This window comes from Oncorhynchus clarkii, chromosome 9 (genome assembly GCF_045791955.1).
Source record: "Oncorhynchus clarkii lewisi isolate Uvic-CL-2024 chromosome 9, UVic_Ocla_1.0, whole genome shotgun sequence".
Lineage (NCBI taxonomy): Eukaryota > Metazoa > Chordata > Actinopteri > Salmoniformes > Salmonidae > Oncorhynchus > Oncorhynchus clarkii.
The window spans coordinates 51,519,095-51,546,338 of record NC_092155.1 but is presented as its reverse complement, the minus strand read 5'-3'; the positions used below and the strand labels follow the sequence as shown (position 1 = coordinate 51,546,338).

General features: G+C 42.7%; 1 protein-coding gene across 8 annotated transcripts in view; it reads right to left on the bottom strand.

Moving 5' to 3' along the window:
• Positions 1-27,244, bottom strand: part of LOC139416509 (protein NDRG3-like) — a 77,418-nt gene that overhangs the window by 26,654 nt on the left and 23,520 nt on the right. For 6 of the 8 annotated variants that reach the window (XM_071165195.1, XM_071165197.1, XM_071165201.1 and 3 more), the window contains exons 2-3: positions 19,129-19,218; positions 14,774-14,806 (exon numbers count right to left, since the gene is read on the bottom strand). In XM_071165195.1, coding sequence (XP_071021296.1) covers positions 14,774-14,806; positions 19,129-19,185 — 90 coding nt within the window. In that variant the 5' untranslated portion in view covers positions 19,186-19,218. The remainder of the gene's footprint in view (positions 1-14,773; positions 14,807-19,128; positions 19,219-27,244) is intronic. The other 2 variants (XM_071165204.1, XM_071165196.1) reach the window with 1 other exon arrangement.

Below are 27,244 nucleotides of genomic sequence, written 5' to 3'. Positions count from 1 at the left end.
TGAACCTAATGCTCTCCGGGAGACCCATAGGGCGGCGCACAACTGGCACAGGGTCATCCGGGTTAGGGGAGGGTTTGACCGGCAGGGATGTCCTTGTCCCATCGCGCACTAGTGACCCCTTGTGGCGGGCCGAGCGCATGCACTCTGACATGGTCACCAGGTGTATAGTGTTTCCTCCGACACTATGGTTGGGTTAAGCGGGCATTGTGTCAAGAAGCAGTGCGGCTTGGTTGGGTCGTGTTATGGAGGACGCATGGCTATCAACCTCAGCCTCTCCCGAGTCCGTACTGGAGTTGCAGCGATGAGACAAGACTGGAACTACCAATTGGATACCACGAAAATTGGGGAGAAAAAGAGGTAAGAGTTTTTTTTTTAAAGGCAAACAGAACACACACCGAGAACACTGTCCTTCATTCCATCCTAAACCAATGTTCATACTTTCCATTTCTCCCTCCTAACCATGACGGATAGGAGACCAAATTAAGTGACTGAGTACAGCAACCTATTTCCAACCCCTCTGTATGGTTATAAAAATAGGGAAATATTCTTAGGTGTAATGAGGGAAAAGGAGAAGAGGAGAGGGTGGATTGGCCAAGGGTTGTAAAGGGTCGGAAAGTATCCGGTAAATTTCCGGAATTTTCCCATGGGAAGTTAAACCCTGGAATTTGGGGAATTTTGCTTAAATTCATCAAAAACGTTAGCTTATAACAGTTAACCTTCTTTGTGGGATACACATAAGGCAATTCTAGGTCTTGTGGCATATTTTGGTTAAACTATCCCCAATTCAATGGAATTGCAACCCTCTGCATGTACAGCTGATTCTCAAGATCTTGCACACAAATGAGATGATATTGAGCCCACACTACGACACTGTCTGAGCCAAGAACTACAAGCTTTCTGGTAAGTTTTGATTACCATACTGGGTGGGGTGAATATATTTTATAAACTCAGCAACAAAAAAAAACACACCTTTTTCAGTACCCTTTCTTTCAAAGATAACTCGTAAAAATCCAAATAACTTCCCAGATCTTCATTGTGAAGGTTTTAAACACGGTTTCTCATGCTTGTTAAATGAACCATAAACAATTAATGAAAATGCACCTGTGGAACTGTCGTTAAGACACTAACATCTTACAGACGGTAGGCAATTAAGGTCATAGTTATGAAAACTTAGGACAATAAAGAGGCCTTTCTACTGACTCTGAAAAACACCAAAAGAAAGATGCCCAGGGTCCCTGCTCATCTGCGTGAACGTGCCTTAGGCATGCTGCAAGGAGGCATGAGGACTGCAGATGTGGCCAGGGCAATAAATTGCAATGTCCGTACTGTGAGACGCCTAAGACAGCGCTACAGGGAGACAGGACGGACAGCTGATCGTCCTCACAGCGGCAGACCACATGTAACAACACCCGCACAGGATCGGTACATCCGAACATCACATCTACGGGACAGGTACAGGATGGCAACAACAACTGCCCGAGTTACATCAGGAACGCACAATCCCTCCATTTTTTTTATTTCACCTTTATTTAACCAGGTAGGCTAGTTGAGAACAAGTTCTCATTTGCAACTGCGACCTGGCCAAGATAAAGCATAGCAGTGTGAACAGACAACACAGAGTTACACATGGAGTAAACAATTAACAAGTCAATAACACAGTATAAAAAAAGGAGAGTCTATATACATTGTGTGCAAAAGGCATGAGGAGGTAGGCGAATAATTACAATTTTGCAGATTAACACTGGAGTGATAAATGATCAGATGCTCATGTACAGGTAGAGATACTGGTGTGCAAAAGAGCAGAAAAGTAAATAAATAAAAACAGTATGGGGATGAGGTAGGTAAATTGGGTGGGCTATTTACCGATAGACTATGTACAGCTGCAGCGATCGGTTAGCTGCTCAGATAGCAGATGTTTGAAGTTGGTGAGGGAGATAAGTCTCCAACTTCAGCGATTTTTGCAATTCGTTCCAGTCACAGGCAGCAGAGAACTGGAACGAAAGGCGGCCAAATGAGGTGTTGGCTTTAGGGATGATCAGTGAGATACACCTGCTGGAGCGCGTGTTACGGGTGGGTGTTGCCATCGTGACCAGTGAACTGAGATAAGGTGGAGCTTTAACTAGCATGGACTTGTAGATGACCTGGAGCCAGTGGGTCTGGCGACGAATATGTAGCGAGGGCCAGCCGACTAGAGCATACAGGTCGCAGTGGTGGGTGGTATAAGGTGCTTTAGTTTTTTTTTAGCTTTAGATAAACTGCATCCAGTTTGCTGAGTAGAGTGTTGGAAGCAATTTTGTAGATGACATCACCGAAGTCGAGGATCGGTAGGATAGTCAGTTTTACTAGGGTAAGTTTGGCGGCGTGAGTGAAGGAGGCTTTGTTGCGGAATAGAAAGCCGACTCTAGATTTGATTTTCGATTGGAGATGTTTGATATGAGTCTGGAAGGAGAGTTTACAGTCTAGCCAGACACCTAGGTACTTATAGATATCCACATATTCAAGGTCGGAACCATCCAGGGTGGTGATGCTAGTCAGGCGTGCTGGTGCAGGCAGCGAACGGTTGAAAAGCATGCATTTGGTTTTACTAGCGTTTAAGTGCAGTTGGAGGCCACGGAAGGAGTGTTGTATGGCATTGAAGCTCGTTTGGAGGTTAGATAGCACAGTGTCCAAGGACAGGCCGGAAGTATATAGAATGGTGTCGTCTGCGTAGAGGTGGATCAGGGAATCGCCCGCAGCAAGAGCAACATCATTGATATATACAGAGAAAAGAGTCTGCCCGAGAATTGAGTGCTCAGACTGTCTGCAATAGGCTGAGAGAGGCTGGACTGAGGGCTTGTAGGCCTGTTGTAAGGCAGGTCCTCACCAGATATCACCGGCAACAACGTCGCCTATGGGCACAAACCCACCGTCGCTGGACCAGACAAGAGTGGCAAAAAGTGCTCCTCACTGACGAGTCGCGGTTTTGTCTCACCAGGGGTGATGGTCGGATTCACGTTTATCGTCGAAGGAATGAGGGTTTCACCAAGGCCTGTACTCTGGAGCGGGATCGATTTGGAGGTGGAGAGTCCGTCATGGTCTGGGGCGGTGTGTCACAGCATCATCGGACTGAGCTTGTTGTCATTGCAGGCAATCTAAACTCTGTGCGTTACAGGGAAGACATCCTCCTCCCTCATGTGGTACCCTTCCTGCAGCTCATCCTGACATGACAATGCCACCAGCCATACTGCTCGTTCTGTGCGTGATTTCACTGTCAGTTTTAATGTCAGTGTTCTGCCATGGCCAGCGAAGAGCCCGGATCTCAATCCCATTGAGCATGTCTGGGACCTGTTGGATCGGAGGGTGACATGGAATTGTATTGTTTTTTTATTACATTTATATAAAAAAATCTTTACAGGAAAATGCCATGAACACTATCTGATGTGTGGAGACATTTGACTGCAGCTAATGTAGAAGGAAAAGCTGTGTACATTTGCAAATACTGTGCCAAAACATTTGTTGAAGAATGCAACAAAGATGCAGAATCATCTGGCCAAGTGCATACAATTCCCTCAGCGCTCACAACAAGCAACCTCTGACAAAAGTCCCCCCAATTCTATTCGAGGTGAAAATGATGAATCAGACACCTTATCGATAGCAACAGCTCATGGTCCTCCTGGAATCAGAAGTTTTTTTGACTCAATGGAGGAACGTAGTCAGAGAAATGCTGATGAATGTCTTGCTTGAGCTTTATATGCAAGTGGTTTACCTCTGATGTTCACAGGCAATGTGTTTTGGAAGAGATTTCTGAATGTTCTTCACCCAGCACCCTCCAACTAGACATGCTTTATCTACTATTTTGCAGGATGCCGAGTTCAGAGTTCAAGTGAAGGCCAAGCAAGTCATAGAGAAAGCTGACTGTATTGCAATCATCTCTGATGGGTGGTCAAATGTTTGTGGGCAAGGAATAATTAACTACATCATCTCCACCCCTCAACCAGTATTCTACAAGAGCACAGACACAAGGGACAACAGACATACTGGTCTCTACATTGCAGATGAGCTGAAGGCAGTCATCAATGACCTTGGACCATAGAAAGTATTTGCACTGGTGACAGACAATGCTGCGAACATGAAGGATGCTTGGTCTAAAGTGGAGAAGTCCTACCCTCACATCATGCATGAATCTGTTCCTTAAGGACATCATGGCACTGAAAACAATAGAAACACTACAAGAGAGCCAAGGAAATGGTTAGGTATGTGAAAGGTCATCAAGTTGCAGCAGCAATCTACCTCAATTAGCAAAGTGAGAAGAATAGGAGCACCACATTGAAGCTGCCCAGCAACACCCATTGACGTTGTGATGTCATCATGCTTGACAGTCTCCTGGAGGGGAAGGAGTCTCTCCAAGAAATGGCCATATCACAGTCTGCCGATATGGACAGCCCCATCAAGAGGATCCTCCTGGATGATGTATTTTGGGAGAGAGTGGTAAACAGCTTGAAACTCCTGAACCCTATAGCAGTAGCCATTGCATAGATTGAGGGAGACAATGCCATCCTGTCTGATGTTCAGACCTCTTGCAGATCTAAGATAAGAAATCCGTACTGCCCTGCCCACTTCACTGTTGCTCCAAGCAGAGGAAACAGCTGTTCTTAAATACATCAAAAAGCATGAAGACTTCTGCCTGAAGCCCATACATGCCGCAGCATACATGTTGGACCCCAAGTATGCTGGCAAGAGCATCCTGTCTGGTGCAGAGATCAACAAGGCCTATGGTGTCATCACTACCATGTCTCACCTTGGCCTGAATGAGGGCAAGGTTCTTGAGTTTGGCGAAGTATACTTCCAAGCAAGGGCTTTGGGATGGAGATGCAATATGGCAGTCGTGCCAACATTTCTCGTCAGCCACCTGATGGAAGGGACTTTGTGGCTCTTTCCCGTTGCCTCCATCATCCTCCGAATCCCACCAACATCAGCCGCCTCAGAGTGTAACTGGTCCTTGTTTGAGAACACACACACACACCAAAGCACGCAACAGGCTGACCAATATAAAGGGTTGAAAAATTGGTGGCCATCCGGACAAATTTGAGGCTTCTTGAGCCTGACAACGAGCCACCCTCAACAAGGTTGGAAAGTGACAGTGAAGATGAGGCCTCAGTCTGATGTTTAAGAGGTGGACATTGAGGAGGTCCAGGGAGAGAGGAAGACAACCAAAGCGTTAGTTTCTAGACTTTCATTTTACAGATGTATGTTGAAAACGTTTTTTGGGAGATGGAACATTGGGGATCATTCAATATTCCCTTTTGTTGTTCAGTGAAATCATCCCATGTGGAGAGTCAACTCATTTAATTTAAGTTCAATTCGTAACTAAATTGTTTTATTTATTTCTATTGGAAGGATATAATCATTTGCAATTATGTCTACTTACGAAAAGGTTTATGTTTCTGTCTCCATATTACATGGTAAATATATCCAATGCAAAAAACATCTACATTTAAATGGTATTAATATTAATTTGCATGTATTCCTGTTAATTCCCATATATTCCCCAATATGTGCAACCCTAGATGTCACCCCTAGGGCTGTGGCAGTGACAAAATTTTGTCAGACTGTGATTGTCAAGCAAATAACTGGAGGTAATTGACCGTTAATTACCAAACACATTTAGCATCTCCTGGCTTCCACACATAGTCTACATGCCCTTTTAAAAATTCTAATAAACATATGTAATATAGCCTAAACTTTCACAATAAATGCATTATTTATTTTTCCATTATTTATTTTAGATCTAAAGAAGCATAATATGAAGAAAATGTGGTCTATTTCCAAAGAAAAAAAATGGCATACTCTTGATTTGTCCTTATGTTAGGTCCTGATGTGGCTTTGCCAAATGGCTGCGGGCTACACTAGTTCATTTAGCAGACAAGATTTGCTTATAATTCCATGCCATTTTTTATATTTTATAGTATGAAGAATACAATTGAAGAAACCTGAATAAAATCTAAATATTTGCCCTTCTCCCTGAGTGTGCTGCACAATCCGAAGCGCCTCTCACTCACAAGGCTCTCTGTCACGTTTTCGGGTCTTTCTCACAGGCTACAAGTGAAGACAGACACATTGGGGATGCAAACGCGAGTGTCCTTATCCAATTTTTAGGTGCATATTTAAGAAATTGGAAGAACTGTCCACATTTACTTTTCGTCAGCCAACAAGATGAGTAGGCCTAACGAACAGCAAAAGCACTAGCCTATGCCAATTTACTATCCCCCATAGTGCAAAAGTCAGCTATTCTGTGCAATAAATAAATATTCCAAACATAGTCTGAGACAGTTGTGGGATGCGATAGATCCCAGATTAATACAACCACTATCATCAAAAAACAGTTTTAAGCAATGTGGCTAATCAGAACGTTTAGTTTAAAATATTGATAAACGATTAGGCTATTTCTTCACATTATAAGAGCAGCAATGCGCACATGGTAGTAGGCTAAAAGTGCAAATGTTCTATAAGCAGGAAAACACAATCAAAAGTTATCAAAAATTATTTTCTTATAAATAGGTACATTTTTAATGGTGAAATTTTTTTTCTCCAAACTTGAAACTCACACACTGCTTAAATATATATTAAATTATCAATGAACCTACCGTTAACACAAGCACCCTCATAGATATCATCCTAACCAACTTGCCCTCTAAATACACCTTTGCTGTTTTCAACCACGATCTCAGCGATCACAGCCTCATTGCTTGCATCCGTAATGGGTCAGCGGTCAAGCGACCTACACTCATCACTGTCAAACGCTCCCTGAAACACTTCAGTGAGCAGGCCTTTCTAAATCGACCTGGCCCGGGTATCCTGGAAGGATATTAACCTCATCCCGTCAGTAGAGAATGCCTGTTTTTTTATTTTTTAAATGCCTTCCTCACCATCTTAAATAAGCATGCCCCATTCAAGAAATGTAAAACCAGGAACAGATATAGCCCTTGGTTCTCTCCAGACCTGACTGCCCTTAACCACCACAAAAACATTCTATGGCGTTCTGCATTAGCATCGAACAGCCCCCGTGATATGCAACTTTTCAGGGAAGTTAGAAACCAATATACACAACACAGGCAGTTAGAAAAGCCAAGGCTAGCTTTTTCAAGCAGAAATTTGCTTCCTGCAACACAAACTCAAAACAGTTCTGGGACACTGTAAAGTCCATGGAGAATAAGAACACCTCCTCCCAGTGCCCACTGCACTGAGGATAGGAAACTCTGTCACCACCGATAAATCCACTACAATTAAACATTTCATTAAGCATTTTTCTACGGCTGGCCATACTTTCCACCTGGCTAAACCTACCACGGTGAACTGCACTGTACTCCCCACTGCAACTCGCCCAAGCCTTCCCCATTTCTCCTTTTCCCAAATCCAGTCAGCTGATGTTCTGAAAGAGCTGCAAAATCTGGATCCCTACAAATCAGCCGGGCTAGACAATCTGGACCCTTTCTTTCTAAAATTATCTGCTGAAATTGTTGCAACCCCTATTACTAGCCTGTTCAACCTTTCTTTCGTGTCGTCTGAGATTCCCAAAGATTGGAAACCAGCTGCGGTCATCCCCCTCTTCAAAAGAGGGGACACTAGACCCAACCTGCTACAGACCTATATCTATCCTACCCTGCCTTTCTAGGGTCTTCGAAAGCCAAGTCAACCAACTGATTACCGACCATTTCGAATCCCACCGCACCTTCTCCGCTACGCAATCTGGTTTCAGAGCTGGTCATGGGTGCACCTCAGCCACGCTCAAGGTCCTAAATAATATCTTAACTGCCATTGATAAGAAACATTACTGTGCAGCTGTATTCATTGACCTGGCCAAGGCTTTCGACTCTGTCAATCATCACTTCCTCATCGGCAGACTCGATAGCCTTGGTTTCTCAAATGATTGCCTCGCCTGGTTCACCAACTACTTATCTGATAGAGTTCAGTGTGTCAAATCGGGGGGCCTGTTGTCCGGGCCTCTGGCAGTCTCTATGGGGGTGCCACAGGGTTCAATTCTTGGGCCGACTCTCTTCTCTGTATACCTCAGTGATGTCGCTCTTGCTGCTCGTGAGTCTCTGATCCATCTCTACACAGACGACACCATTCTGTATACTTCTGGCCCTTCTTTGGGCACTGTGTTAACAACCCTCCAGACGAGCTTCAATGCCATACAACTCTCATTTCGTGGCCTCCAACTGCTCTTAAATACAAGTAAAACTAAATGCATGCTCTTCAACCGATCGCTGCCAGCATCTGCCCACCCGTCCAGCATCACAACTCTGGACGGTTCAGACTTAGAATATGTGGACAACTACAAATACCTAGGTGTCTGGTTAGACTGTAAACTCTCATTCCAGACTCACATCAAACATCTCCAATCCAAAGTTATATCTAGAATCGGCTTCCTATTTCGCAACAAAGCATCCTTCACTCATGCTGCCAAACATACGTTTGTAAAACTGACCATCCTACCGATCCTCGACTTTGGCGATGTCATTTATATCCAATAAATTTGATGCAGTCCATCACAGTGCCATTTGTTTTGTCACCGAAGCCCCATAGACTACCCACCACTGCGACCTGTACGCTCTCGTTGGCTGGCCCTCGCTTCTTTCTCGTCGCCAAACCCACTGGCTCCAGGTCATCTACAAGACCCTGCTAGGTAAAGTCCCCCCTTATCTCAGCTCGCTGGTCACCATAGCAGCATCCACCTGTAGCACACGCTCCATCTCTGGTCACCCCCAAAGCCAATTCTTCCTTTGGCCGCCTCTCCTTCTAGTTCTCTGCTGCCAATGACTGGAATGACCTACAAAAATCTCTGAAACTGGAAACACGTACAGTGAGGCAAAAAAGTATTTAGTCAGCCACCAATTGTGCAAGTTCTCCCACTTAAAAAGAGAGAGGCCTGTAATTTTCCTCATAGGTACACTTCCACTATGACAGACAAAATGAGGAAAACAAATGCAGAAATTCCCATTGTTTGCAAATTATGGTGGAAAATAAGTATTTGGTCACCTACAAACAAGCAAGATTTCTGGCTCTCACAGACCTGTAAGAGGCTCCTCTGTCCACCACTCATTCCCTGTATTAATGGCACCTGTTTGAACTTGTTATCAGTATAAAAAGACACCTGTCCACAACCTCAAACAGTCACACTCCAAACTCCACTATGGCCAAGACCAAAGAGCTGTCAAAGGACACCAGAAACAAAATTGTAGACCTGCACCAGGCTGGGAAGACTGAATCTGCAATAGGTAAGCAGCTTGGTTTGAAGAAATCAACTGTGGGAGCAATTATTAGGAAATTGAAGACATACAAGACCACTGATAATCTCCCTTGATCTGGGCAAGATCTCACCCCATGGGGTCAAAATGATCACAAGAACGGTGAGCAAAAATCCCAGAACCACATGGGGGACCTAGTGAATGTCCTGCAGAGAGCTGGGACCAAAGTAACAAAGGCTTCCATCAGTAACACACTACGCCGCCTGGGACTCAAATCCTGCAGTGCCAGACGTGTCCCCCTGCTTAAGCCAGTACAAGTCCAGAACCGTCTGAAGTTTGCTAGAGAGCATTTGGATGATCCAGAAGAAGATTGGGAGAATGTCATATGGTCAGATGAAACCAAAATATAACTTTTTGGTAAAAACTCAACTCGTCGTGTTTGGAGGACAAAGAATGCTGAGTTGCATCCAAAGAACACCATACATACTGTGAAGCATGGGGGTGGAAACATCATGCTTTGGGGCTGTTTTTCTGCAAAGGGACCAGGACGACTGATCCGTGTAAAGGAAAGAATGAATGGGGCCATGTATCGTGAGATTTTGAGTGAATGAAAACCTCCTTCCATCAGCAAGGGCATTGAAGATGAAACGTGGCTGGGTCTTTCAGCATGACAATGATCCCAAACACACCGCCCGGGCAACGAAGGAGTGACTTCGTAAGAAGCATTTCAAGGTCCTGGAGTGGCCTAGCCAGTCTCCAGATCTCAACCCTATAGAAAATCTTTGGAGGGATTTGAAAGTCCGTGTTTCCCAGCAACAGCCCGAAAACATCACTGCTCTAGAGGAGATTTGCATGGAGGAATGGGCCAAAATACCAGCAACAGTGTGTGAAAACCTTGTGAAGACTTACATAAAAAGTTTGACCTCTGTCATTGCCAACAAAGGGTATATAACAAAGTATTGAGATAAATAAGTATTTGGTCGATAACAAAAGTTTTCCAACATAATTTGCAAATAAATTCATAAAAAATCCTACAATGTGATTTTCTGGATTCCTTTTTCTAATTTTGTCTGTCATAGTTGAAGTGTACCTATGATGAAAATTACAGGCCTCTCTCATCATTTTAAGTGGGAGAACTTGCACAATTGGTGGCTGACTAAATACTTTTTTGCCCCACTGTATCTCCCTCACTAGCTTTAAGCACCAGCTGTCAGAGCAGCTCACAGATTACTGCACCTGTACATAGCCCATCTATAACTTAGCCCAAACAACTACCTCTTCCCCTACTGTATTTATTTATTTAGCTCCTTTGCACCCCATTATTTTTATTTCTACTTTGCACATTCTTCCACTGCAAATCTACCATTCCAGTGTTTTACTTGCTACATCATATTTACTTCACCACCATGGTCTTTTTCTTTTGCCTTTACCTCCCTTATCTCACCTCATTTGCTCACATCGTATATAGACTTATTTTTCTACTGTTTTATTGACTGTATGTTTGTTTTACTCCATGTGTAACTCAGTGTTGTAGAATGTGTCGAACTGCTTTGCTTTATCTTGGCCAGGCCGCAATTGTAAATGAGAACTTGTTCTCAACTTGCCTACCTGGTTAAATAAAGGTAAAATAAATAAAACATATGCCAGTTAGACTCTACACCCCTTGTAAATGTGCTAAATTCTAAGAAGTTATTTGGCCACTTTAGTTACAAACCTTAAAACAAACCTTATTAAAACATATCGCACAAAAAAGGCATTGTTTCTTATACTGGTCATCATTCACAAGTGGTAGGCTAATATTGTCACCCATCAGACTATTCTTGATTTAATGTTGTCTTTACCTACAGTACCAGTCAAAAGTTGACACACCTAGTCATTGCAGGTTCTTTATTTTTTACTATTTTCTACATTGTAGAATAATAGTGAAGACAACAAAACTATTAAATAACACATATGGAATCATGTAGTAACCAAAAAAAGTGTTAAACAAATCAAAATATATTTGAGATTCTTCAAAGTAGCCACCCTTTGCTTTGATGACAGCTTTGCACACTCTTGGCTTTCTCTCAACCAGCTTCATGAGGTAGTCACCTGGAATGCATTTCAATTAACAGGTGTGCCTTGTTAATAGTTAATTTGTGGATTTTTTTTATGCATTTGAGCCAATCAGTTGTGTTGTAACATGGTAGGGGTGGTATACAGAAGATAGCCCTGTTTGGTAAAAGCCCAAGTCCATATTATGGCGAGAACAACTCAAGTAAGCAAAGAAAAATTACAGTCCAGCGTTACTTTAAGACATGAAGGTCAGTCAATCTGGAAAAACTCAAGAACTTAGAAAATGTCTTCAAGTGCAGTCGCAAAAACCATTAAGCGCTAAGATGAAACTGGCTCTCACGAGGACCGCCACAGGCAAGGAGGAGTTAACTGTACCTCAGATTTCAGCCCAAATAAATGCTTCACAGAGTTCAAGTAACAGACAAACCTCAACATCAACTGTTCAGATAAGATTGTGTGAATCAGGCCTTCGTGGTCGAATTGCTGCAAAAAAAAACACTACTAAAAAGGACACTAATAATAAGAAGAGACTTGCTTGGGCCAAGAATCACCAGCAATGGACATTAAACCAGTGGAAATCTGTCCTCCGGTCTGGAGTCCAAAGTTAAGATTTTTGGTTCCAACTGCTGTGTCTTTGTGAGACGCAAAGTAGGTGAACGGATGATCTCCGCATGTGTGGTTCCCACCGTGAAGCATGGAGGTGGTGGTGTGATGGTGCTTTGCTGGTGACACTGTCAGCGATTTATTTAGAATTCAAGGCACACTTAACCAGTATGTCTACCACAGCATTCTGCAGCTATACGCCATCCCATCTGGTATACGCTTAGTGGGACTATCATTTGTTTTACAACAGGAGAATGACCCAACTCACCTCCAGGCTGTGTAAGGGATATTTGACCAAGAAGGAGAGTGATGGAGTGCTGCATCAGATGTCCTGGCCTCCACAATCACCCAACCTCAACCGAATTGAGATGGTTTGGGATGACTTGGACCACAGAGTGAAGGAAAAGCAATCAACAAGTGCTCAGCATGTGTGGGAACTTCTTCAAGACTGTTGGAAAAGCATTCCAGGTGAAGCTGGTTGAGAGAATGCCAAGAGTTTGCAAAGCTGTCATCAAGGCAAATCTCAAATATATTTAAATTTGTTTAACACTTTTTGGGTTACTACATTATTCCATGTGTTATTTCATAGTTTTGTTGTTAATAGTTAATAGTTTTTCACTATTAAAATAAAGAATAACCCTGCAATGACTAGGTGTCCAAACTTTTGACTGGTACTCTATACTAAATAATATATGTATGACATTTGTTTTGATTTAGAATGGACCATTCATTATCATGCACCTGCATGGAAACAGGGGCAGCTGGGGAAAAAAACATGTAATCTATGCAATTACATAGCGAATGGAGGACACTTTTCCGCATGGTTAATTTTCATGCCAGCCAGGTAGACTATACTCCTGTTGTAAAATATAAGCATTGTGCTTAATATTGGGAAAGTTGAAAAATAAATATAGTAGGTCTAGCCTGTAGAAAGTTGATGGGAACCTCGTCTTTCTATTAGCGGCCATCAGTTGGTTTTCTCACGCAATTGTTTGATGAGATTTTTCAAATACATTTGCATTGATGTCAGAGTGAGATTAGAGGGACAAAAGAGTGCTGAGCACCAGGAAGTTAGCAAGTTTGGTAGGCTACTAATGACCAGCATCAGAGCTTGGAGAAACCTAATTACTGTCAAATCAAATTTTATTGGTCACATACACATGGTTAGCAGATGTTATTGCGAGTGTAGCGAAATGCTTATGCTTCTATATCCGACAGTGCAGCAGTATCTAACATTTCCACAACAAGAGCTAATACACACAATCTAATAAAGGAACGGGATGAGAAGTATAAAATATATGGACGAGCAGTGACAGAGCGGCTAAGATGCAATAGATAGTAAAGAATAGATAGTGAAGGATACAGTATACAGTATATACATACGAGATGAGTAATGCAAGATATGTAAACATTCTTAAAGTGGCATTATTAAAAAGTGACTAGTGTTCCATTTATTAAAGCAGCCAATGATATCAAGTCTGTATGTAGGCAGCAGCCTCTCTGTGCAGGTGGTGGCTGTTGAAATATCTGATGGCCTTGAGATAGAAGCAGTTTTTCAATCTCTGTCCCAGCTCTGATGCACCTGTACTGACCTCGCCTTCTGGATGGAAGCAGGGTGAACAGGTAGTGGCTCGGCTAGTTATTGTCCTTGATGATCTTTTTTGCCTTCCTGTGACATCGGGTGTTGTAGGTGTCCTGGAGGGCAGGTAGTTTGCCCCCGGTGACGCATTGTGCAGACCACCCTCTGGAGAGCCCTGCGGTGCAGTTGCCGTATTGTGACTAAACGGTCATGTGGAATTTGACTGCCTTCATGACTCGTGACTGCCAGTGTGGCGGTAATACGGTCACAGCAACAGTCCTCGTCACCCCTCATCCATAGGGCATGCGTTGCCATGACGTCCTTGCTCTCTGCTGGCGAGACGAGGAGTAGGTAACAGAGAATGCTCTATTGAGCACACTCAAGATTCAACGTAGCTCCCTACCTGCTGCTATATTTAGCTCTAGCCCTTGATGGGATTGGCAACTTGCAAGGCTGTTTATTTTCTGTTCCATTAATGCCTGGGTCTATCTTTCTCGGAAATCGTGAAGACGAGGTAGACTTTTAAATAAATGGTGCTTCAGACGCCAGCTGAGGCGCAGGATGTTAATTTAGGAAGCCGAATAGCACTGAAGGACTGGGAGAGGAGAGTCATTAACGGAATGAGATCCAGCAAGGCTTCTCAAGGCCCCTGCAGGTTAGCTGTATTACACTGCAAAGCCTCAGGGTTGTTAGGATTCAGTGAATACATCCACTGTCTAATAACAATAGCAATCTACAGTACACCAACCCAGCGGACACAAGTGGCTGAGCTAACAACATACAGCGCCCCTGTCAAATCTGCCACAAGTATTGCTTGGCCAATCAATCACCAATCAGAGAAGTGTCTTACAAGGTCGCATGAGAGGAGAGAGTGTGTGCGTGGAAATAAGTCAACCATGTATCATAAGGAGAAGGATACAAAGCTAACTATCAGCTAGATAGATGCACATTACAATAGCTGTGTTTACACAGGCAGCGCAATTCTGATATTTCAATTGTGAAAAAAGATCAGAATTAGGCTGCCTTTGAAAACACAGCCATTATCACTTACCATGATGGTGTTGGTCAGATTGCCACCCAGAAACCACAAAACAACAACTTTGCTTTCTCCAAAGACTCAAGAGTAATTAGCACAGCATCAAATCTGCAACAATCTCACAGACTGACCAGCCTAACGTAGACAACACACTCCTGGCCAATAGGCCCTAGATCCACAGAGAGCAGTCTGATTTGGGCTGGACCCAAATGTGCCCAGCCATTCCATGATATGTTAGGCACATTTCATACATCTAAGAGATGTTTGACTCACCTGACAGTCAAAGTCCTGGAAGTTCCGCCCATTCTGCAGAGAGAAGAAAATTTGTTGATGAGTTTAAGTCACAAACGAGTGCCAGATCTCATAACCTTCTAATCTAGAGAGTGAGAAAAAGAGAGCTGAGTAAGCACATGAGGGTAAAAAGCTCCTCTTCTCTCCTCATTCATTATCCCTCAGTTCTCCATTCTGCTCCAAGGCCTTCTGAAGAGCCTGTAGAGCCACAGCCATCACTAGGAGGCAGATGGCACCACGAGCCGTCTCAGATCACTGTGTGGAGTAGATTACCTCTAGTGGCTGATGCCAGGTCCTGCCTCTCTGTGTGTGTGTGTGTGTGTGTTTCACCCTGTGTTGTTTGTATCATTACTGTCCTCATACTGAGCCCTCCACCCACCCTCATCATTAGCAGTGATGTACTGCTGGAGAGGAGAGTGGAGACACTGAGCAGATGTCGCAGAGCTAATACAGGATCATTACTGCAGACCCTTACACAGTCAGAACAAACATGCTCTCACTCACGGTCACATTCCCCACTACAGTTAGTCAGGCCATATCTAACAAGGCAGGGTCAAGGGGTTTAAGCTTGCAGAGTGGTTCAAGTGCCTCAGCCACCCACCATAGTGTAGTGAGCAAAGTGAGATGCTGTTTTAAAACTTATGGTTGATTCACTGTGAGATCAAATATAGCCCTATTATGCAAGCCCTCTTCCTGACAATGTCAATCTTTTATCAGCTCCAAGTACTTGCTAACTACCAATACAGTCTCATCTAATCTACCATTACTTCTAGTGCGGCAGGTAGCCTAGCGGTTAAGAGCATTGGGCCATAAACCAAAAAGTTTGCTGGTTCGAATCCCAGAGCCGACTCGGTCGATCGCCCTTGAGCAAATGTAAATCCAATACCATTGCACTTTGGCTCAGCCTCTCATATCATCTCCTCCAGCCTGGTTTCCAAAGGTGACCAGCGCAGAAGCAGTATGGGTTATGTCAGCAGACTGATTACATGTAGATGTGGAGATTGACAGAGCTGTGCATGGACCCTCTGTTTAGATGTAGTTCTTGCAATGGCTAAATGATCAGGCGAGGCTAGTGAAAGGTGAACCTATGTGGGAGTAAACGTGTGTGAAAGTGGTAGTTAACACTAGAACCACCAAAGGCCACTCTGCTCCTTCCCTTACTTTACCAAAATATTTGTATTTTACATTGCTTAATTTGTCAGAATTGTTTAAAATCACAAGCAGAAAAGTATTGAGGTTATTTACCAGTTCCCCCCCACACACCTATTACTACCTTAAGGGGCCAAGACAAATGCCCCGTAAGGCGTTGGTACCCAGGCGTTAATGTGTCCTTCTCCTCTGTCATGACTGTCCTGTGAGGAGCCAATGGGTCAGATCAGCTTGACAATGGTTGACCGTAACCAAACCTCTCTCACCCACAGAAGATGGGAGGCAGCGAGCTGGTGGAGGTTGACAGCTCACAGCCTGTCATAAATTAAAGAAGAAGACTCTTTTCCACTCCAGTATTAATCAAAGGAATGTCTTTGTTAACAGACAGTCTTTCCACTGAAACGCTAACAGTTTCTAAAGCGAATACTGGAACAATATTTCTAACATAAGAACGTGGGGAATGGTCAGAGATGATCTACAGAAAACAAATATCATATTGGTTTTTATTTGGTGATGTCATTATAAAGGAAATACTGTACCTTGGAAAGTATGTTCCCTTTCCATCCTTAACGTTGTATATGAAATATAAAACAATAAATTATTTTTGAGGAATGTGATTTTAGGAGCCATAAGAGCATTTGTCTTCTATAAACTGTGCACAGTAAGTAGTCATGTCCCAAGTGAGGTCAGAGAGCATGTCAGACTGATGGAACAGCCAGAGTGCATAAAAGGGTTGGAACAGAAATTAATATTAGACCAGAAAAATGTGAGGCGGGAGCCTACATTTTTTTAAATGGTTGGAACTTTGATCCTCAACATGAGGGGAAGAAAATCAACTCACCTCCCAGACTAGACCAGAACATCGCCAGGCTGCAGCTGCGAGTGTAGTGGTTCAAAATCGGACTTTCGACACAAGGTGGAGAAAACTCCTCTCTCGGACAATCACTGGTACGGCTGATTAGCTGTCTTAAGTCAAATATGTAGAAAAGCGACTCTAAGTGGGACCATCCTACTACTTTTCAAATGATCCTGCTGTACAACTCTTCTCAAATCACCTTATTACGCTACTCTCATCACCCAGTGGGAACCATTGACACGGCTGGCTAGCCAAGCTCTTGCCAGGAGCATCTTCCAGAGTGAACAACAGTAGAAGAGACGGGTCCGGACCCTTCGGACAATCAAAGCCTTACAAGCATATTCGCACATAAATACATTCATGATTTCTTACTCCAAACAAGTGGCGGTTCATGTGCAAAGTATATGATTACTGTGAGAATAGTTCTAAAATGTATCAACAATAAGTGTCAATTGTGTCAGTCCACTAAGGACCTTGTTCTCATGTATTAAGTGTATGTTATCCTGTGTAATTATTTTGCTATCCTGTGTAATTATTTAGCTAGTTAGTAAATAAATAATTCAACCAATTTGTGTAGTACTGTTTCATGAGTAAGGCTGGGGTTTTTGTAGATCCAAGAATGTTACAAAGCTTACGTTGACAGTTTTATGGATGTGATAGGTAGACCTTTAGAGTTTAATTCAGGAGATTTTTTTTTTTTTTACCTTTATTTAACCAGGCAAGTCAGTTAAGAACAAATTCTTATTTTCAATGGCGGCCTGGGAACAGTGGGTTAACTGCCTGTTCAGGGGCAGAACGACAGATTTGTACCTTGCCAGCTCGGGGGTTTGAACTCGCAACCTTCCGGTTACTAGTCCAACGCTCTAACCACTAGGCTACCCTGCCGCCTGGTAACTCCTTAAACAACCGCTCGTGGTGCCCTAAATCCCTAATGAGTTAATTGTTACATGATTCATTTAAAAATCAGGTAACAATTAAACATAGTTAGTTGATTGGATAAATAGCAGTCATCAGATTGAATGAAAGTAAAGTCAAGACACCACACTGAATGAATGACGTCAATGGATGAATGGGTGACAGAAACCAGATCGAAAATAATAATTGTGCACGACTTCACGATTGAATTAACTGAATGATGAGGATGAAGAGGGTGATTGAATTTAGAACAATAGTGTAAGAATTGTGGCAGCAGCGCAAACTGCTCTTCCTCTTCCCTTCATCTTCCCTTAATAAAGAGTTGGTGGCAAATCAGCTTTGAAATTAGCATATTTTGCATTATGGTTTGCCTATTTTCACAAACAAGGTACTAGGGGTAGTGAATTTAGGTTAGCTTCAGCTGTAAGTTAGCAAGAAAAGTTAACCTACAAAGCTAGAAGCTACTGGTATCTTCTTGCATTTTAAAGTGTTCTAGCCTGTTAGTTACTGTTCACAAAACAATGTCCTAACGGTTTCAGTTCTACATTACGTGTCGCATTATTCAAGTGTGTCAACTTCTGTGCAGCATGAGTGATGCAGCCCACGCAGACCAGAGTGCTCACCCTATAAGGGGGAAATCGGCTGCACAGAAGTACCAAAGGTAACAAAAGATTCTAGTACCAAACCGTTCAAAAGTTTCAGAATACCATGCAACACTATTGTTTATGCATACAATTGTTTATGCACTAGGCTATTTATCAAATGTTGGTGTTAAGGCCTACCTTTACGACAAATAATTTGACCTGCGCCCCTTGCTTATAACCTCTTTCGTTTCTACTTCGTTTCGCTGTAACAACACTATTACTTACTGTAACTCAAGTACTAATCGAATCTACAAATTAAATTAAATGTATTACACTAATGTTTTTAATGTAAGAGAAACTAAAAAATGCGAGGCCTACATGTTGCAGTAGCCTATTTCTTTGTGGAATAAAACATATACTTACATGCATTTTATGTCCTTCAAAAAATTAAATATATATCATTATTCAATATAAACAAAATATTCTTAAGACATGACTACATTCAATCAATTATTTTTTTCCGATGGTATTTATTTAGGTTGATCACAGTAAATGAATCTGATGCGTATGCTAATGAAGACAGCTGACAACTTTCTCTAGCGGGTACTTACATACTGAAAGGGGTATATGGGTTTTAGTGTTAAGGAAAGTGTGTGTGTGCGCGCATCTCTCTCACTTGGTAGAGCATGGCACTTGCCATTCCAGGGTTATGGGTTCGATTCACATGGGGGACCGGTATGAAAATGTATGCACTCACTAAGTAAGTCACTCTGGATAAGAGCACCTGCTAAATGACTAAAATGTACATTTGTGTGATCTTTCTGTCCACTCACCTTATTTGTGAGCAGGGGCTTGATCTCAGTCAGCTGCACATCCTGGAGCTCATCCATCGTAACTTAGGTCTGACAGCTGTCAATCACACCAGGGGAAGACAGAGAGGAGTGTCAGTCTTCTTCACAGGAAGCAGTTGTAAGCTACTACTACCACCACTAACTTATTTCCCTGACTTCAACTCGATAAATGATATCCACTATCCTTCCATCATCAAAAGAAGTCTGAGGAGGAGGACAGTAAACTCCAAAGGAGAAACCAGCGGCTCTGTTGCTATGGACACAGTGAGGCACACAGCCAACATTTGATAATGTAGCCCTTTAAAAACATTGTTCACTGACAATATAGGAAAAGGGATGACATATGGAAGGACTCCAGTGATGTCATTTCAGCAAGCCAAGACACCCACAATCTCAGATTGAAATAGTTTATGTAGTTTGAAACAGGTAAGATTGGCATTCCTGAAACATTTTGTTTAAATTACATTTTATAAACTGAATTGCTTTCATGGAGGACTGGCATGAATAGTTAAAAAAAAAAAAAAAAAAATAGTTACCCAAATCTATTGGTTTCTACCCAAAGTTAAAGGAAATGTTGTGATCTATTTAATAAACACCAGAGACCAGCAAAATGGATAAAAGAGTGTGGCGGTATAGAAGGAACAGCAGCATTTAGTGGTCAAACCATGGTATTTTCACACTACAGTGGGGCAAAAAAGTATTTAGTCAGCCACCAGTTGTGCAAGTTCTCCTACTTAAAAAGATGAGAGAGGCCTGTAATTTTCATCATAAGTACACTTCAACTATGACAGACAAAATGAGGGAAAGAAATCCAGAAAATTACATTTTTAATTTTTAATCACATCTTTAATTTTTAATGAACTTTATTTGCAAATTATGGTGGAAAATAAGTATTTGGTCACCGACAAACAAGCAAGATTTCTGGCTCTCACAGACCTGTAACTTCTTCTTTAAGAGGCTCCTCTGTCCTCCACTCGTTACCTGTATTAATGGCACCTGTTTGAACTTGTTATCAGTATAAAAAACACCTGTCCACAATCTCAAACAGTCACACTCCAAACTCCACTATGGCCAAGACCAAAGAGCTGTCAAAGGACACCAGAAACAAAATTGTAGACCTGCACCAGTTTGAAGAAATCAACTGTGGGAGCAATTATTAGGAAATGGAAGACATACAAGACCACTGATAATCTCCCTCGATCTGGGTCTCCACGCAAGATCTCACCCCGTGGGGTCAAAATGATCACAAGAATGGTGAGCAAAAATCCCAGAACCACATGGGGGACCTAGTGAATGACCTGCAGAGAGCTGGGACCAAAGTAACAAAGGCTTCCATCAGTAACACACTACGCCGCCTGGGACTCAAATCCTGCAGTGCCAGACGTGTCCCCCTGCTTAAGCCAGTACAAGTCCAGGCCCGTCTGAAGTTTGCTAGAGAGCATTTGGATGATCCAGAAGAAGATTGGGAGAATGTCATATGGTCAGATGAAACCAAAATATAACTTTTTTGGTAAAAACTCAACTCGTCATGTTTGGAGGACAAAGAATGCCGAGTTGCATCCAAAGAACACCATACCTACTGTGAAGCATGGGGGTGGAAACGTCATGCTTTGGGGCTGTTTTTCTGCAAAGGGACCAGGACGACTGATCCGTGTAAAGGAAAGAATGAATGGGGCCATGTATCGTGGGATTTTGAGTGAAAACCTCCTTCCATCATCAAGGGCATTGAAGATGAAACGTGGCTGGGTCTTTCAGCATGACAATGATCCCAAACACACCGCCCGGGCAACAAAGGAGTGGCTTCGTAAGAAGCATTTCAAGGTCCTGGAGTGGCCTAGCCAGTCTCCAGATCTCAACCCCATAAAAAATCTTTGGAGTGAGTGGAAAGTCCGTGTTGCCCAGCAACAGCCCCAAATCACTGCTCTAGAGGAGATCTGCATGGAGGAATGGACCAAAATACCAGCAACAGTGTGTGAAAACCTTGTGAAGACTTACAGAAAACGTTTGACCTCTGTCATTGCCAACAAAGGGTATATAACAAAGTATTGAGATAAACTTTTGTTATTGACCAAATACTTATTTTCCACCATAATTTGCAAATAAATTCATAAAAAATCCTACAATGTGATTTTCTGGATTTTTTTTCTCATTTTGTCTGTCATAGTTGAAGTGTACCTATGATGAAAATTACAGGCCTCTCATCTTTTTAAGTAGGAGAACTTGCACAATTGGTGGCTGACTAAATAATTTTTTGCCCCACTGTAATTTAAGGAAAATAATGCAAGCAACTTCAATTACTAATTTCTCTGCACGGGGGGGACAGTCACCAGATTCACAGGGAATACATTACAGCTTTCTACTACTTGTTAAAAACAAAAAATGTGCCAGGAATGCCAATCTTACCAGTTTCTAACTACAGAAACATTTTGATATAGTGGGTGTCAAAATACTCTGTCTTGTGCTTTTTGATGGAACGACCCAGTGGTGTTGACTGAATCTTTCTGCAGTTCTAGTACACACAGAGTGAGAGGAAAACTGAAGAAATAGGAATTAGTGAATGAGAGAGCAGGAAGAATTCTGTTTAAGAGTGATGGACAGCACTAGGGAGAACATTAATGAAGTAATAACATGGAAAGGGAGCGTTGATGGGAGCATAAGTATTAAAAGGAGACCCATCAAACTCCCCACTGTATATTGTCAGTATTACTCAGTTCTATTTTATGACATCCATTTCCAATGTGAATGAGATTCAATTGCCGTAGTACAGCCTACTTATGTAAAACCCTAAATGGAACACTAGGGCAGTTTTCAGCAATTCACTGGCAGACATTTGAACACTCACAGTGCACCAGGATCTCTAATATTATTGCACACTGAGGGTGCACAAAGAAAGGGAAAATAAATGACACTGATTGACATGCCAACTGCAGACAACGCTGTGCTCAGACAGCCAACGTCATCTCCCTGTCCTGTCGCAGTAGGGGAGTATACGACAGCGTGTCATCACTGTGTGACCAATGTCTGAATGGTAGAGTAGAGGTGAAATGAGCCAGAAGAGAATGGGACAACAATCTGGTGAAACAGGATCACAAGCAGTAGATGTCCTCCTTACTGTGATGAATGTCCAGTGATTTTGTGAACACGCCTCTCTCTCTGTGCTGCTCTGTCTTCTTAGTGAACATTGCCAAGTCTGTTCCAGTTCCAAATCTAACAAGACAACAGTGAACATGTTGTCCAACACGAATTATGCAGCATGTGATTAACTGGTCCTTTGTAACTCAGTTGGTAGAGCATGGCGCTTGTAATGCCAGGGTAGTGGGTTCGATTCCCAGGACCACCCATATGTTAAATGTATGCGTGCATGACTAAGTCACATTGAATAATAATTACTTTAGCTCCCGCCAATCAGTGTAATTTTGTATATGCCAGATCTCTAAGGTAAGACGCATCATTCACCCAAGTTGTCAAAATCGTCCCAGTGCTGTCGTAGATATCGTGTGACTAACATACGAATGGAGACAGATCCACAGTCCCCTCCCCGATTTCATTGTGGGGAACAATTATATGTGGGGTAGATGAGCACTCATTGTGTAGAGCCAGAGCAAGATGAACACTTGCCCTGATGATAGCTGCCAGCATGCTTCTGTCACACAGTCCCTGACAAGCTCTCTCACACATAATCTGGAATGCATTTTTCCAGACAGAAAACCAACTGATTTGAAAGTGTAGGCTGAAAATAGAAGGCAGCTTAGATGGGAGCTTTGATGAGCTCTTCAGCTTTGCTGCTCTTACCAGAGGGCAGAGAAGTCAACAAAGCCTACCACTCAAATCTCTTTCCATAGTACTGAGTCAACAGCAAGCTATAAGTGGACGGGGGGGCAAAGGAAAATATAACAAATCTCAACTAAAACCAGATCAGCCAAGTATACTGGATATTGGAGGAGATGAGGCAATATTCCACATGCTTTCAAGGATTTGAGGTGGGATCCCACATTTCCTTCAATGTGGCAGAGCTAAAGTTGGACGCAGCCAGGGGGAAATCTGTAGTGGGGCTGAGGATGGATGCCCTGACCCAGAAGATTAAGGTTACTATAGACTCCACCAGGCTTTCACCTCACATTTGGTATGAAAGCATGTAGAAGTTATTGTCAGAAAGAGGCTAAAAGAATGTGGAGTATCCAAGTCAGCATACCACTGCCGGCTTGCTTCTGAAGCTAAGCAGGGTTGTTCCTGGTCACTCCCTGGATGGGAGACCAGATGCTGCTGGAAGTGGTGTTGGAGGGCCAGTAGGAGGCACTCTTTCCTATGGTCTAAAAAATATCCCAATGCCCCAGAGCAGTGATTGGGGACACTGCCCTGTGTAGGGTGCAATCTTTCGGATGGGACGTTAAACGGGTGTCCTGACTCTCTGAGGTCATTAAAGATCCCATGGCACTTATCGTAAGAGTAGGGATGTTAATCCCGGTGTCCTGGCTAAATTCCCAATCTGGCCCTCAAACCATCACGGTCACCTAATAATCCCCAGTTTACAATTGGCTCATTTATCCCCCTCCTCTCCCCTGTAACTATTCACCAGGTCGTTGCTGTAAATGAGAACGTGTTCTCAGTCAACTTAACTGCTAAAATAACAGATAAATAAAATACAACATTTAAATTATTTTGCCCCTCCCAACAATTGGATTAGGCACGTTCAAACAGAAGCTGAGATACGAAACCAAAACGGCAATTATTTTCCACAGGTGCCCACTTGGGGTAGTGCCATTTCAACTAAACTACATACAAAATACATTTCTGAAATAGCAATTTTCTAAAATATAGTATACTAGCACCATAAATTAGCTTACGCTGTATAATTTGTGCTACTGAAGAGGGATGGAAGGGGCGGTTGATAAAAAATGAATCATAAAACGGTCTACTCACAGCCAATCAGCCTGCCTACACTACTGACAGATTACTGGAGATGCTCTGAAGAATACATTATTTCTCCCACCATGTTAAAATCAGCTCAATGGCTAAGTGGTTCGCTTTTCAGAAGGAGAACAGTTCTGAATGGATGGCAGCCAAAGAAATTAGTGTAAGACAACACAGGTCAAGAGAGTAAATACGACAAGCCACAGCGGCTTGTGGAGAGAAAAAGACGTGTAGAAAAATAAAAGAATAAGAGTGAAGTCGATGGATCTCGCAAGCTTCTGGATCATGCTGGAATATGACGAGTGACATGGGTGGAGAATCTATATCGACAGAGAAGACAATCCTCCACCTTACATCCGACTGCACTTAACCTCTAAAAGTCTAAGCCTTTGGGGGTGGGTACTAAGCTAACATATGGAATTGTTTTAGGATGGTCACATTTAGCTATTTGGTTTAGAATTTTAGGACCCCTTTGGGTGAGCGGTGGGCCGATGTCAACGTTGTGAACAGAGTGCCCGATGGTGGGGGGGGGGTTATGGTATGGGCAGGCATAAGTTACAGACAACCAACACGATTGCATTTTATCGATGGCCATTTGAATGCACAGAGATACCATGAAGATGGCCAGTTCTTCCATGGCTTGCATACTCAGACATTTCCTTAATTAAGCATTTTTGGGATGCTCTCGACCGACGCAAACAACATTGTGTTCCAGTTCCCTCCGACATCCAGCAACTTTGCAAAGCCATTGAAGAGGAATGGGATAACATTCCACAGGCCACAATCAACAGCCTGATCAACTCTATGTGAAGGAAATATGCCGTGCTGCAGGAGGCAAATGGTGGTCACACCAGATACTGACTGGTTTTCTAATCCACACCCCTACCTTTTTTGTAAGGTATCTGTGACCAACAGATGCATATCTGTATTCCCAGGCATATGAAATTCATAGACTAGGGCCTAATTCAATATTTCAATTGACTGATTTCCTTATATGAACTGTAACTCCGTAAAATATTTTTAAATTGTTGCATGTTGCGTTTATATTTTTGTTCTGTGTATTTATCATTATTGCATCAATTTAGGCAACTTATTGCAATATGGATTCTTGTCCATATCGCCCAGCTCTCTCTCACACACACACAAGCTGTGTGAGTGATGGCATACACATTTCATTGCTCTGGAGTCACAGCAACAGAGACACTTTGTCTGAAGCTGTGAGCTCTGGATGAGTCAGTCAGTGATGGTGGAATAACAGACCTCTCACACAGACCGCCCTCTAAATCAGGGCACACACACACCACACACACCACACACACCACACACACGACTGAGATTACCTTTCTCATGGAAAGATTACACAAATTACATTTTCCAACATGTCAATCGCAAACCATGAGTCATATACACTAATGTCCTGTCCATGATGTCTTTCAACACAGGGTATGCTGCTCACGTGTCAATTGTAATCTAATATAGCCTCATTTTCATAAAGGAAGAATAAGAAGAGACTAAAACAGTCTGTCAGCTGAGTTGATAATGAGAGATTGAGAGAAGCAGACAGTAGAGGGTCAGTGCCAGGACAGTTGGGGACAGAGTTGAGTCTCCAGTGCAGACAATCAGTGCCGCTGTAATAGGCCTTTCCCGGACAGTCGCCAATCTATGCCCCAGCCAGTCTTCTGCCTACTGTATATGTCTCTCCTTTACCCTCCCGTTCAGCCCAGCACAATTCATAAGACTAAAGACATTAGCTAAGGATGAACAATCAATCACTTCCTGTAATGACCGACATACAGAGATGGAGAAATCTGGTTATTCCTACTGGGGGATAGATCACGGTGACTGATAACCCAATTTTTCAGACAGATTTCAACATCTACCCGAACGAAACCTTGCGGGTAGTTGCCATGGTGACCAATCATCATCAGGCACGAGAAGAGACTTTGTTGGTTGTCCCCATTCCCCAACCACACAATTTAGATTCTAAAGGACCTCTATTAATGGAAAAGGGAAATTAAGAAGAGGAACCGAAATGTTAAAAGACGGGACGGGAAAAACTAGAGAGGAGAGAACATGATTTATTTATTTTCGATCCAAAGCCAAAATGTAGAAGTTGGTTGAATTGAGCTGATAGGTTACTAAAAACTGTGACTTTGTCCTAGTGTTACTTGGCTAGTCACACGCTAGGTTGTTTTTCAATATTAGTTTGAGTTTGCTGCAAAAGTCCGCTAGTAGAACAGACATCACTGATAGACACGGAGTGCAGTTACCACGATAATGGCCTGCCACTTAAAAAGGGACAGCTAAAGACTCAAATATTTGGGGGTAAATTGTGCTTAACTGAGCATGGAACAGTCCAAAAACCTTTAATTCTTTAAACTTTGTAATTTATTATAATTAAAAACACTGAAATAATTGTAAACATCAACTTACGTACGTACTCCTTGAAAAAAATGTCAGCGTTAGAGCCTTGAACTAATAATAATAATCCGTATCACTCAGCATTTTGTTGTTCAGTTGTAGAACTGTTTAACTTTTCACTAGTGACTGGTATATTTTTTCCCCATCTACCTGCCACAGTGGCTGGTGGACCAAAAAGTTAAATTTCCCCACTCAGCACACTGCCCTGCAGGCCTGGGCGGGAGACAGGCCAAAGGGAGGGACAGAGTCAGAGTCGTGGGGTGGAGGGGCAGGACCACTGGCACTGCTAGTGGTCAATTACCTCCCTTCACTGGTCCCAGTGTGCAGTCAGAGCCAATTTGAACATCTCCTGGCCCACTGTCAGTCTGCATCTGTGCTTAAAATTAGAAACTGTACCAAACGAGCGCAGGGGACAGTATAGGTTTAAGTCTGAGCTCTGTCGGTCAATGGACCGGGTCCCCTAACCCTCACTGAGCTTGCCCTGAATGGTTCCACCACCATGCAAGGAAAATCCTGGCTAATGACCCAGTGCAAAATAAACAACAACAAAAAACTCCATCACAGCAGGCTTTACTGGTTGATAATCTGTCTGAGTTCTAATATGGTCTGAAATGGCAGCAATATTTCCTCTCAATGAACTTTATATTAGGATCCCCATTAGCGACAGTTAAAAAGGTATTTTTCTGTTGCAAATAGAAACACAATAAGGAGGCTATATACAAGGATTACCGGTACCAAGTCCATGTGCAGGGGTACCAGGTCGTTG